The 14,944-nt window shown below is 39.7% G+C and overlaps 1 protein-coding gene across 1 annotated transcript; it reads left to right on the top strand.

Moving 5' to 3' along the window:
• Positions 1-601: 601 nt before the first annotated feature.
• On the top strand, positions 602-13,758 carry LOC118776226 (retinal dehydrogenase 1-like). Its single transcript, XM_036526354.1, has 14 exons — positions 602-695; positions 3,353-3,474; positions 6,094-6,198; positions 7,710-7,850; positions 8,466-8,595; positions 9,165-9,226; positions 9,762-9,890; positions 10,125-10,238; positions 10,680-10,782; positions 10,897-11,081; positions 12,271-12,435; positions 12,929-13,086; positions 13,379-13,453; positions 13,670-13,758. Exons 1-14 carry the CDS (start codon positions 638-640, stop codon positions 13,740-13,742), a joined length of 1,620 nt encoding a protein of 539 aa, XP_036382247.1. The 5' UTR covers positions 602-637; the 3' UTR covers positions 13,743-13,758.
• Positions 13,759-14,944: the final 1,186 nt, after the last annotated feature.

The following is a 14,944-nucleotide window of genomic DNA, read 5'->3' as shown; positions in this document are numbered from 1 at the left end:
ACAAAGGTTATGTTGTCCAAGCCCACGGATAATTCTCAAAGGACTTTGCGGCGTTTCAGGCAGGCACAACCCAAAATAGGAAGGCACCAGACACAACTATGTGATCTTATTGTTTCAGGGAGACAGTGAGCCAGTAGGGGGTTTCCTTATCAAAGCAAACATCTTCCCAATTATTAAGTTTTACTGTCTTTAAAACGGCGTGCAAAATTCTGATGTGGTGTAAAAACCATCCCTTTTTTTAAATTTCCCTTTTGGCAAAAATAAGTGGATTGGATCGGTGGGGAGGTGATGGAGAAAGAGTAGTGGTCGTCACGTCAAAATGACAATACGCATTACATGGTGAGGGGAGTGAACGGTGGCCGTGGTAGCTCGCAGCCAGAGCACAATAAGCTCCCTTTTTAAGTGAATCCTGTGAATTGGTTCCAATTCAATGCTGATTAAAGTATTTGCTCGAAGCGTCGGCCCCCAATGAAACCAGCAAAAAAAAAAAAAAAAAAAAAAAACTTGCTTGATTTCTCTTTCGCTTGCAGTAAGAAGTGGACTCTTTACCCAAGAGCGTATATATATATATGAAGAGAGAGAGGGGGACTTTACTTGAGTCTGTGTTTTCAGGGTTCTCCTGTGAGGCTTCAGGACCATGTCTGCTGTCCGTGTTGAAAACCACACGAACGGGGGCTCAGAGCCGACGTGCAGAGGTAAGGGTGGATCCTTATGCATTCTTTATATATACAATCTCTGTAGTCAGCTTTCTGCAAGTCTTAGTTTACTGGTTTCTCTTTTCTTGAAAAATAATAAAAACCCTTGTTATTTTGCAAGGGAAAAATAATAAAAAATCCTTGTTATTTTGCAAGGGACTTCCTTATCCAGCTAAAGGAGTTTGGTTTTTGAAATCATTTTTGTTGCTTTTTTTGTGAGCTACATGGCAAAACTAAAATGTTTTTTTTCGATTATTTATTTTAACTGGGCAGGGAGGAGGTATCTGTCATGCTGAGATGAGTAGTTTCAAGTTTCCATATTTTATGCAGACATTTTGATGTTATTGTTTTCTGCTCAAACTGCTGCATGACTGCAACCTAGCCTTTATATGACAAGCATTTCTGTGTTGTATTCCATTGTCTATTGTTTTAAGACAAACCACAGACATATTTTAGATGAAAACTGAAAAGAGAGGGATATTGTTGTGGCATAGCCTTAGCATAGTATTCGATGTATTATATTTGTCACTTTTTTGTTTTGTTTTTGTTTGCTTTTTTGCTGTAATGGATTAAATGTGTGTATATGTTTATCTGATTTAATACTTTTGAGGGAAATGTTTTTCATGCTTAAAAACACTTCCCAGGATTTTTTGGCCAACTTGATTCTATGGTGTCCAAGGCACCATTTGTAAAGTGTAACTTTAAGCAAATTTTAATTTAAATTAAATTAAATATCACACAATATCCATTCCACTCACATGCTGGAGATGGCAGAAATTGCTTGCTTTTCAACATTTAAGTGTATTGTAATTGATGGTCTTAAGCATTTCAACAATTTTGCTTTTGGGAAATAAGAAAGGCAATAATTTAGATATAACATTTCCAAAGGAAGACCATTAAGCATTTGAGACTCTTTAACTGGTAGTGTCTTAGCTATTGTTTGGCAGTATTTTAGGTATTATAGGTTTGTTGTTTCAATATCTAGAAGAACTAAATGTACGAACACAAAGGTGTTTTTTTCCACCAAAAGCATTTTAACATGTATATACATGTATATACATGTATATGAGCGGATTTTGTATGTGTATAAATTTTGAGAAATGCAGACACACAATGTATATATTACCCAGTGTAAAATATCACAATTTTTCATTACTTATACTATAACTAATTATAAGTAATTATGTATATTTATTATATAGTACACATTTTATGTGATGTATTTTACCATGGTGTTTTCTTCATAAATAGGAAGTAACAATTGTTATGATGACAACAAACTAATCTCACTAATCATATTATGGAAGCTATATATTGCCATTTTTAATGAGATGACATCTAATATTCAATATAACTATTTTCTGTAAAGACTGATTCCCACCCTCCCAACTCGAATGAAAAGAAAAATTCAGTCATACCAAATGACAAGTACAGTATCATACACCTGCCTTGCCTAAGCGCTCTATTCTACAAAGAAAATTGGAACCTGCTGCCTTGTGCTGTGGCATTGGTCTTTGTAGTATATTCTTTGCGGAGATATTCCTTTTTTTCCACTGTGCACCAAAGTGTAGCTGGGAGTGTGTAGTCAGTCAGAGTTGGTTTGTTTGCCCTCGCTGTGCATTAGCAGCATGCGACCTGAGTGTGCTTCACTTTCCTGCTCCTGTAGCCCAAGCTGCTTCAGCTTCCCTCAGTAAGGCAGAGAGAGTCAGGTCAGGTGACTGGGCAGCGGCCAACCCAGAGTGGAACGGTTTGGAGAAGCAGGCTCCCTGCCACGGAACATCCACCCTCAGAGCTACAGAACTGCGGACGGAATGCCTGAGATCGGATTTGTGCATGACACAGCACTTTTTTTTTTTTTTTTACCACTGCATACTGCATCAGAACAAATGTGGAGCAAAAAATTGACAATACAATTCACGCGTGACAAATGTTTTTTTTTTCCTTTCAGACTGTATACAGTAACAGGCTAGGTGATGTTTGGTACAAATGGGCAAATGAAGGCTCCCACACAAAAAGGTGTACACATGTGTGGCCACACACACACTTATTCTTAACTGTTTCAACTTTATCTAGCATGCTTATCTGTGCTAGTGTCCTTGTAAATTGTTAGACAAGGACAGATGTATCTCCTGACACAACTGTCTTACTTGATTGACGTATTTAATATGAGACCACAGAGAAAAGCGGTCTGTTTCACAGGGGAGCTTCATAAGTGTTACCGGGCATTCCATATGGAGTATTCAACAGCCTCATTTGTCAATGTCTGTGTGTCACATTTGTGTTTCTGTCCTATTGCCCCAGGACTGTAGATGCTGTGGTCAATTTTCAGGTAAAAAATAAATGAGGACATGTGTGCATATGGCAAAGAAACAAAAACTGATAATCTTTTACTACTTTTATGATCCCACCCCCACCTTCTACCCCCTTCTGACCGGTTGGTCCCACCCCTGCCCCTTTTCTCTAAAGTAAGAGATCTGATAGAAGGGTACAAAGTTCCATCAGGTCTGTTAAGGACCATCCAATCAGGTGTAACTATGCAAATCACCATTTCGCCTCTGGTCCACCTATCCTCCAATGAGTGCCTAAGTGCGGCACAGGGGGCGAGGGAGGGTTATTAGAGCCAGCATGACACTTTGAGCTTCACCTGTGCATTTCAGAGAACCAGCAGCGCACCATGAGCAGCGAGGACGGCCAGAACCACGACCCGGACTGCTCCGCCTCTCCTCCAGATGGCGGGCTGCCAATGCCAGTCACCGACCTGAAGATTACACACACCAAGGTCAGTGGCTGCAGAATGCTTCTCCAGTGAATGTCAAGTATGGTCATTACTGTAGCTGTTACATGTCAGAAGGGCTGAACTTGTTCCTAGTACAACCATTCACTGTTCCTTGTGCAACTATGCATTTGCATCCAAAGATTTGTGCATGTCAATTTATATATGTTTTTCCTGCCTGTTTAATGTGTCTCCAACATGGATCCACGACATTGTGTCAAACTGGTTCTTAAAGACTTTTTTTTGTCTTCGTTAAGGAGTGGTATTTACTGTTCTGAGGTTGTATTCATGTATGTATTTATTTTCAAATCCTCAGCAGGTAAATGAGATAATCATTGATTGCTTTATGGTTCTGGGAGTAGCACAGGCAGTTCCTGTTCTGAAGAGATTTATTGTAAACAACAGTTGGCACTGGGGTAAGGCCAGAAGTGTGTTTTTTCCAACAGGAATTAACCTGTGCATTATATAAAAATCACCCAAACAGTACTCTGAAAAGACAGATCTATGGAAGAATTAAAATGTAGTGATTAGGCTTATTTGGTCTTAACTGGATTTTCTAAATGTCATACAAATGAAATGTCATGCTGGTATTAAACTGGCTTTAGGGAGTGCCTGTTATATTCTCACAAACTTAAAAAACCCATTTCCGAGCAACCAAGGAAATGATAAATATTTGTTATGTGATTATTAAGGAAAGGATTTTACGGACTGTTATTTTCTATTATATGAAGCTGCAGGTAATGAAGTGGAAGGATTTTAAATAAAATACATCTCCAAAAAATATATTTTTAAAAAAGCCCAGTGCTTTTTCACAAATTTTGTAGAATATTCAGAAATACTACATACAGTTATGCCTTTCAAATTCATAATTCAGAGATGTAAAACAAAGAAAAAACAATGTGCAGTAGTAAGAATATAGGAGTCTGTTCAGATGCTATAGTATAACCATGGCCATCGCTTTCTGATTTCCATAATTTAAAATAAATGTTACTCGTGCCATCACATCCTGAAAACACTTTTGTAATCCCTAATAATGGGATGCATGCTTTAATTTGTTTTCATAATTAAGGTTGAAAGAGGGTGAAAACAGAATATAATAACATATGCCCATTGTGGTATAATTTATACTCTGTGTCTGAAATAATGTCATGGGCACACCCAAGGGGTTGCACATCTCTAATAATTGCTTTTGGCAAAAATATCATTTTGTCATTTTCATCCAAACAGTTTGCTGATTTAATCAAAGACTGTCACCGCTTTATTTTGAAAGAATAGGAACACTTCCTTTGTTGAATATCAGGAAAAAATGCAAAGAAAAGCCCCCTATTATGGCTTTCTTTAGTATTTTTATTTGTTGGTTTTCTTGGAAAGGTGGGTTATGTAAGCGTCATTACAAATATATCTGTGTGTATGTGGAACCTGCAGTTCGTGCTAATAAAATCAGAGGTAGTGTCATTAATTAAGACTTCATGGAAAGTTAATTACACCTAGTTTTCCATTAGAGTATACTAGATTATGATGTAAGTTCCCTGGTTGGTGAAATATCCTGTATTGTTCTTCAACATCGTGTATTTTTTCTTGCTTTAATGTACTTTGCAACTCAGGATATCGGAGTAGTAATATGGTAAAAATATGTGGTAACATATTGCAATGCTAAATAGCAAATACCTGAGCTTCCCCCAGACCATATGGCTTGTTACACAAAAACAAAGACCAAAGCAACAATTGCTGTGAGATTCAGAGATGCCAGGGCTACAAAGTGTAATGACTCCATTTCTTCTGCCAGTGTCCATGCAGCTCACAGAAGGCCCTGAGAGATATATGCAAATGTTACAGACAAAGACCAGATGAGGTTTCACCAGTACACTGCAACACTGTTTTTTTTTTTTTTTTTTTTTTAACATAGCAAACGCTTAAGAAGAAAATGTGGAAGAAGTTGATTCATGATTTTGTTTCGTAATGAGTAATTATACCCTGAAGACTGTGGTAACAATTTACACTGACAGCGATCACAATCGTAGTGCAATGCACAGTAACTTGAGGGGAGTAACTTCCAGTTCTGAACCGAGGCTGTGAAATTGAATGGGAAACTGTACACTGAACTGTGTGTTAGTTATACTATCTGCACAAATGCAAAGTTAAGTCCTTTTTATCAGATTTTACCAGACTGGAGGTCTGGAAGGGTGGAGTGAGGTGCAAGACATTCTAAAGGTCATTACAGCATGTCTTATCATGGCTTTTCAGTAAAATGTTCAATGTGTTTTAAAGAGGTGCCAGTAAACTGTGCTATTATCTTTAAAGTTAATGATAATCCATTTAATGCTTGAAAGAAAACATCTACATTATCTGCCAAAGACTCAACGTTATTCGAGAATTAAAGGTAAATAACACAATGTAAAGTATCGCATGAATTGTTTCAGCAAAAATGAAAAATTATAACTCGGCATAAGATACCAAGCACACATGTAGCAGATGGTCCCTCTAGGGCAAAATTATTATTTTATATTGTATGGCCAACAAAAGCTTTCCCTGTAATTGCCAGTTTTCTTCATAGTTGTCTCTGGAAGATGTTACTGCGCTGTTGACTGAATGTGGCCCCTTTTTCTTGGGCGAGGCGTTTTTCAGATATTTATCAACAATGAGTGGCACGAGTCCAGCTGTGGGAGAAAGATACCTGTATACAACCCAGCCAGCGGAGAGCTCCTCTGCGAGGTGGAGGAAGGGGTCCAGGTGAGCTGATCAAATGATTAATCAACCAACCAGTCAATCAGTTCACTAAACTGTGTGTCAGTTTGTCACCTGGTCAGTCAATATATAAATTAACCTGTCAGTCAGTATATTATAGTACATTTTTAATTAGTTATTAGACACCCTTAAAGATAAGATTGTGTTTTTTTTTTTTTTTTTTTTTTACATACGCTGGGGTTAGAGAAATGAAACTCAATTTATCAGTCAACAAACTAGGTAGTCAGTCAGTCAGTCTGTAAACTATTCAGTCTATGTAATCTCTGTCTAATTAGTCATTCTCTCTGACTGCACTGAGCCACCCTGGAAAACTATGAGGTAATATTCTCATTTCATCAGATTTATTTTACTGAATTCTTCCAGGAAAATTTGGTAATATTCCAACATATTCTGCATATTCAGCATATTTCAGTGTGACTTATATGCGGCCTTCTAACGACCTCCAAACCTCCCACCAGTGCAGAGTGACGTGTCTTTTCGCTGACTGCTATGTTGTAACCGTGTTATAACAACTTAAACTATTTAAGATCTGTAAAAAAAAAAAAAGGATATTTCATGGAAGAATAAGACAACCAATATTCAGTTGTAGGTGAAAAAAGAGAAACACCTCATTGTTTAGGCCTACTGCGTTTTCAGTTTGCATCCGTAGTCACAACTGTCATCATTAGACTCAAACCCATAGAACAGGGCATGTGTTGATACGGTAGAGTGTGATAATCGTTCTTATCGGGAAAGTCGCGCTGACGCAAAAGAGGGTGCGAATGACAATCGTTGGCCGTGAGAGAAAGAGTGTTGACTGTAAATGCGCTCAACCCGTGAACGCTCCGAAACCGTAGGCGCTGGAAGGAAAAGCGGCTTTGTCAGGTCGAAACTCCTGAGTGTTTTTCTTATTTCAATCAGTCCAAGTGGAACGAGTGAATTAGTAATCAGAGACGCTGTTCGCTCCGCGATTCTTTCAGAGCGGTAGGAAACAGATGTCCCCGTTGGTTGACGGAGCACACGCCTCAGCGCACACGTCGCGGCACATGAAAGCGCGAAGCCAACGCGTTTACGACGGCTTTCACACCTGCGTTTCCAGCCAGGTCTCCTGCACAGACCAGCGAATCACTTTTGACATAAAAAAACAACAATGTTTTTTTAGTTTCTCAGCAAATCCAGTGATTCAACTGTATGGCAAAATTATCACAGCCATCGTTAGTAGTGTTATAGTAGCCTCACAGCTACTATAATAATGCGTGTATTCAGTTGTAGCTGCTTATAATCGTATAAAACTGAGTCCAACAATAAATTATACAGCGCACCTGAAAAGAATGTGGACTTAAGCAAGAGATAAGATGTGGTTTGGCAGGAGTAAATCTGGCAGGTCATAGGCTTGTAGCTGTGTACATTCGGCTCTAATATGACAGTTTAAAAATTACAGCACCGTAAATTTTGTCTCACCGCAGTCTGTTAACGTGATTCTCACCTGACGTTCGCGCTTTTTTTTTTTTTCAAAGGAGGATATTGACAAAGCTGTAAGGTGCGCCAGGGACGCCTTCCAGCTGGGGTCGCCATGGCGACGAATGGACGCGTCCGAGAGAGGCCGTCTGCTGAACAAGCTTGCGGACCTGGTGGAGCGGGACCGCCTGAAATTAGCTGTGAGGAATGGCGGGTTGCGAGCCCCAACGGTTGCAGAGCTGTCTGTGTGCGCTGATTTGCAGCGCAGTAATAACATATTATACAGTACCAGACAAAGGTCTGGACACACCCACTCATAGAAGGGTTGTTCTTAATTTTTACTATTTTTCACTTTTTAGAATAATAGCAAAGATATCAACACCATGAAATAACGCAAATGGAATTATGCAATGACAAAAAGTGATAAACAATTCAAAACTGTTGTGTATTTCAGACTCTTCAAAGTAGTTTTTTTAAGAAATTCATACACAGGCATCAACTTCACTATTTATACTTGTCTAAAAACTAATTTCAAGCATTTCAGCATAAGTTTTTGAGTCAACATGTCTTTGAATGCATGTTTCCCATTATCTTAATCAGATGAGTTCAAACTTTTGACTGGTACTGTATTTACATGGACATTTTTTTTCTTTCTTTAGCCACCAGTAGGGTTATGAAACCCTACTGTACACCTGTATTTTGAGAATGTTCAGCACACATTATTTCAAATGAATTTCAGATGCAAGGGGCTTGTTTCTAATGTTGCTTTAGTTTTGATTAGTATTTTTCTTCTTTTTTTTCCTCTAACACATCAGACTTTAGAATCCATTGACTCTGGAAAGCTGTTTCTCATGGCATACTTTGTGGACTTGAAGGGGACAATTAATACCCTGCGTTACTATGGAGGCTGGGCTGACAAGATTCAGGGCAAGACTATCCCTGTGGGTGAGTATGATTACTGGCATTACTGTGAGTGAGTGTGATTACTGTGTATGTGTTGCATTTCTGTGAATTGCAATGATTACTGTGATTGAATAGCATTACTGTGAGTGCGTGGCATTATTGAGGATGATTATACTTACTTACTTGTACACACTGACCATGCTTACAATAGCTTGCCTACACCTCAGCTTTTTTGGGAATATGTTCCTCAGGAGAGTCAAGGAAATGCAATGAACACTTGTCAAATGTTTCCCTGTTTTTCAAAAGTAATGGAAATATGGAGAAAATCAAAGATCATTTTTTGAGTTTTCTTTTACAGCAAGGAGACGAAATATTCTGAAGGCATCTCAAAAACTTTTCCTTGTAATACCATCTTCAAGGGTGCTCCAGTTTCACAAGAATCTAATTGCTGAAGCAAAAATCCTTGAACATTCAATAGTTGCTGTAACAACATGAGAGATATTTTATTTAATATTTAATACATTATTTCTCCTAGACACAGATTGGGACCCTTAGAGGCTGCCATTATTATTTGTGTCTGTCATTATTGGATGTTATTATTCATACTTCAGATGGCGAGTATTTCACTTTCACAAGACACGAGCCCATTGGTGTTTGCGGTCAGATCATACCGGTAAGTCCAGAAAGCAAAGATTTTCCATCTATAACAAGACACAGAAATCTGTTCATCTATGTCTCTGCTAGAGTTCCTGTGAAAGTCTGTTGGCCAATATGACAGATATTCCACACATATTGATAGTGAGGAGATTCATGAAGGAATGAGTGATTATTCCATGATTGCAGAACATTAATGAGCGCTTGTGTTTGACTGGAACTCTTTCACCTTGCCAATACAAGTGGCAAGACTTTTAAAAGAAAATAGCGTGATATCTCTCTGCTAAATCTTTTTTTTTTTTAATGACAATGATTATAATACTTGAGTTTAGATTATCCGATTTTGGATATACCCGTTGTCTTTTAATGTGTGTGTGTGTGCATGTGCTTGTGCACGTGCACATGCTTGTGTGTGTGTGTGTGTGTGTGTGTATGTGTGTGTGTCCAAGGTTCATGGTGTAGCTGAAGAGAGTTTTCATAAATACAGGGCTGGTCTTATTCACTGTCCCCGTACTGATATTCCTCCTCTTGCCATCCCTCTCTGCCATTCGCAGTGGAACTTCCCGCTGATGATGTTTGCTTGGAAGATCGCTCCTGCGCTGTGCTGTGGGAACACAGTGGCCATCAAACCAGCCGAACAGACACCACTGACTGCACTGCACATGGCCACACTCATCAAAGAGGTGAGTGGGCCGACCAGACGCTCACCTCAACGGGACCATCCCAGGGAGGTCCTGTCACGGGGCCAGAAAACATGACCACAATTCTAAAACCCACCAACCTCTCCTAGGGTGTGATGTGTGGTTGCACCCCTGATCGTTCAGGTAATTGAATGACTGGAGGTCATAAAGGTGGCAGAAAGAGGGTGCAGAGTTTGTGTGACACTGTGACATTTGAACCATCCTGTCGAAATGCAGGCTGGATTCCCCCCCGGGGTGGTGAACATTGTACCGGGGTATGGACCCACGGCTGGGCACGCCATCGCCCACCACATGGACATCGACAAAGTGGCGTTCACTGGGTCGACCGCGGTACAGGCTCTTTGCACATTTTATCCTTCTCATTGTGGCTGTATGAATGTGCTGTGTCTGAGTGAAACCACACATACTAGAGCTGGTGAACTGCAGGCTGACAGTTACTGATTAAACAACCGAGGCAGAAACAGTAGTCTGTTCTCACCTTCAAATGGTATTGTGTTTAATGATCTATTTGAGTTTTAGTTTGTGTGGTTTGTGTGTGTGTGTGTGTGTGTACACATTGTTACTAATACAGCAGATGGTATTTACTCACTTAGCACAGGGTAGTTGAAACTCAGTTGTTGTCTGTGTACTGGATAGCAGTACACATCACTTTATTAAAGTAAATATCCTTCTTCAAGGACTATACAGGAATCTCACCTGATCTCAGATAAAGCAGATTTTAAGTCATTTGACATGACATCATTATTTCTATGCTCTGTGGCCCGGCTGTAGGTTGGAAAACTCATTAAAAAGGCAGCGGGCAACAGCAACCTCAAACGTGTCACTCTGGAACTCGGGGGCAAGAATCCCAACATTGTCTTTGCGGACTGCGACTGTGAGTTTTCACCACGAGACGCTGCAGGTATCTTTTCTTTAAAATAACCAAGTGCACCCCCTGGTGGCCAGAATTATCACTTGGTGTGTTTTTTTTTACCTGTGCCTGTCACAGTGGAGCACGCGGTGGAACAGGCACACCACGGACTGTTCTTCAACCAGGGCCAGTGCTGCCTGGCGGGGTCCAGGGTCTTTGTGGAAGAGTCCATCTACGAGGAGTTTGTCCTCAGGAGTGTGGAAAAGGCCCGCAAGAGGGTTCTGGGAAACCCATTGATCCCCGGAGTGGACCAGGGCCCACAGGTAAGAGGAGGGTTGTTTGCTTTGGTGCAGATGATATGGTGCAGGAACTGATCGTGGTGTACAGACTAAGGAGACTGACTGAAATGTTTCCTCCTGAATATAACGCTGTACATGTCAACCCATTGTACTTCAAGGGGAGTCCCCTGTGTGTTTGTCCTTCTGCCAGGGTAATTTCTCCCATGGTTAATAAGTTATAAAGGGATAGCAAGCTGCATTCATACATACCCAGTCATTAATAATGTCTGACAACAACAGACACACAATTACACTTTTGAAGGTGGCTAATAAAAAGTATTCCAAGGGAAAACTACCTCGTGCTACCTGATGTGTTAAAGGCAGGAAAGCTCTTGCCATAGATGCAGACCCACATTTTAGTCGGAATAAAGTTATTTCCAGCTATATATTTTCAGCTTTTTGTTTCCCATGTGTTTTCTGTTGTTTTATACAGTGAGATGTTTGTTACACTGTAGGTGCCCACGTCTTTGTGTAAACATGCATTCCAGAGCCCTTATTATTGCTGTAATGCAGCCATTTTCTCATTCACATTGCTGTGTGTGCCAGGCATTGGCTTATGCTGAAAAACAAACAAAGTGAACAAAGGTTCTCATCGGATCATATACAACATGGCCGCCTTGCGTCTACAGTCATTTGACTGTTCAAGGAAAGCATTGTATTCACTGTTTCTATAGCAGCTGGTGATTCTTCTGTTCTCATACAGAAAATTATTTATTGAGAATATATTTTAAGACCAATCTTTTCAAAATATTCTTGGGCTAACCAACATATTTCTCAGTATATTACAATATATTTAATTTCCACATGAGTTATCCCACAAGGGAAAGCAACTGGTAGAGAAGGGACAGCTTGCCCTCTGTGGCTGTGGAGGTGGTTGGAATGGCTGAATTTAGGGACATTGTTATATACTTTTGTCATTAAAAAGAGATATTTTACATGAATATTTATGTGGTTATGATATAATAATATTGCATGCATTTTCAGGGTATTGAATGACTTCCAGTGAGTTCTCAAAAACAATATTAATTTATATTTAGTTTATATATTTATTAATTAACAATTTTTAAAAATTATTAAGAGAGGTGGCACTTCTTTATCAAGGAACTTTGCTAACAGAGGTACACCTGCATGGAAAATGCTAGCGTGTATAAAAAGTTGTGATCACTCTTTTCAGATCGACAAAAAGCAGTTTGACAAAATCCTGGAGCTCATCGACAGCGGGAAGAAGGAGGGGGCAAAGCTGGAGTGCGGGGGGGCCGCCTGGGGGCAGAAGGGCCTCTTCATCCAACCCACCGTCTTCTCTGACGTCACAGACGACATGCGCATCGCCAAGGAGGAGGTACGGGTGCTCCACACGCCGCTCGCAAATATGCCTTCTCCTCTGACGAGACCAGAAACCACAGTCCGGGGGGGTGGAGTGTGTCAAGCAGACATAATTTATACCCTCATCCCTGTTTACTGATTATGTAATCAATTTTAATACCAACACATGGCTAAGTAGCAGTGGAGGCATGGGGTGATCCCGCATTTTGATCCACACCATTTACTGCTGTAGACCTTCTGTCTGTTAACCATTTAATTAACCCGTCTTTTTATCAATCATTTAATTATTTAATACCTGAAATGTAATTGTAATTATTATCCTTCACCGGGTAGCAAGGTGAGCTAAGTGCAGAGAGGGTTGAGACCGGGAGTTTGGCCTGCAGCCAATCATGTGACTGTCATTTGCGCTGTTGTGTCCTGGTCATTGGGAACCTCCATCCAGAACTGATGAGATGAGAACGACGAGAATTGCCGATGTCACAGAGGTGCAATCTCTTCCCCACCTTCAGATATTTGGACCGGTGCAGCAAATTATGAAGTTTAGAAGCATAGAGGAGGTGATTAAAAGAGCTAACAACACGCACTACGGACTGGCGGCTGGAGTCTTCACCAATGACATCAACAAAGCGCTCACTATCGCCACTGCCCTGCAAGCAGGCACCGTGTGGTAAGACACCCCGTCTCCGAGACTTCTCCAATGCGTCTGCAGGAATTACCATAAATTACCATACATACCATAATTTACCGTCATGATAGTAAATTTACTAAATTTGCTCTCTACTTGTTGGCAGTTATTGCCAAATGTAATATTAACATTTTCTGGTAGGTTTGCTATTACCATGAAAAGAGAAAGCCTAAGGTTGAATATCACAAAAGCTGCATTGCAAACGCATTATGGTGAATATTTTATGGAAGTCGCTTCTGCTTCTTTTTCGGTAATGTTTTCATTTTTATTTTAGGGTCAACTGCTACAATGCAATGAGTTCTCAGTGTCCTTTTGGTGGGTTTAAGATGTCAGGAAATGGGCGGGAAATGTGAGTAACATTTATGCTTTTTAATATCCAGCCAAAATATGATCATCCAGTTAAAAATATCAGTTTAATCTTTACATTTATATTAATGACCAGATCTTTTTTTAAGGATCACTGTTAAGATTTTGTAATTGACATAGAACTCCAACAGATACTGTGAGTTGTGCATGCCTACAGTTTTTTAAGGTTTGTGAAATATTTCTCCCCTCTACGCCCTAGGGGTGAATACGGTTTGCAGGAATACACAGAAGTAAAGACAGTCACTGTTAAAATCCCTCAGAAGAACTCTTAAGATGAAAACTCTGACAAGATGCATGCTAACAAACACACGTTAACTCGTCTGCCTCTCCAGGCAGCACTAGAACTGAAATGGTATATGTGATTTAATATTATTATTATTGTTATTATTATTTTTATTATTGTTGTCATTGCTGGTATTTCTATTGTTATATTTTACGAATTCTTAGAAAATGCATGATAAAGATGACTTCATCTTTAGTCTATTTGAGAAGCAGGACTATGCTGAATTTGTGTTTTTTTAAGAAATTGTTCACATTTATCGATCACATAATCATGAGAAGATATTTGACATGATTCTGTAAATCAGTTCTGTACTGTAAGTCCTAATACAGCTTTGTAACTATAGGGCCCAAACCACCGACACGCTGCATTAGCGGTTGGAATATGTAACAGCTATCTATGGCAACGGTCACTGTAAATACGTCATTGTGTATTATTGTAAATGTTTTGTATTTTGAAAATGTGCAAATGAAATATTCCTCTGGATAGTGACTGGCATAGGAAAATGCTCAGCCAAATTAACAATAAAGACCTTGTGTAGCAATGAGCTGCATGTTTGTCGCAGAAGCCTATGACACACACACACACATACACACACACACACACACATATGAATGACCAACACAGAAAGTCTGATATGTGAATCAGATTTAAGGGTGATTCATTCTCATTTTCACCATCACTCAACTTAGAACAAAACCTTTAACTGACCTTGCAGAAACATGGATTGGATAGTATTCAGCCATCCAGCACATTATTCCAATGTGACCTGAAGCTTATAACCTGTGCATACACATTAAGTCAAATACAGATAGCTTATCAAGATAGATTATCCCCATATCCTTCATAAACAGTCCATACACATTTATAAATTACATTATGAGAAATAAAATATCCAAATTTAAGGCATACAGCTGTCACTTAGTCACAATTATCATGACCACTGGACCAATCAGGTGCCCCTAAATACAGCAGAGACAGCTTATACAACTTCTTAGTGGCTGCTACACTCTAGTTCACACTCTTGTTGGCAAGAGTCATCACAAGCTACTCCCAGTTCGCTTCATCCTCAGTAAAACAGTGAGACATGAGCATCAACAACCTTCACTATTCACAGGTTATCATTGGTGCTGCTATTATTTCTTTCCTTAAGACGCTGCTTAAGACCCCCTCACAGTTTGAGGCCTGACACAC

This window comes from Megalops cyprinoides, chromosome 4 (genome assembly GCF_013368585.1).
Source record: "Megalops cyprinoides isolate fMegCyp1 chromosome 4, fMegCyp1.pri, whole genome shotgun sequence".
Lineage (NCBI taxonomy): Eukaryota > Metazoa > Chordata > Actinopteri > Elopiformes > Megalopidae > Megalops > Megalops cyprinoides.
Note: the sequence above shows the minus strand (reverse complement) of the source record. Positions and strands in the feature narration are given on the sequence as shown.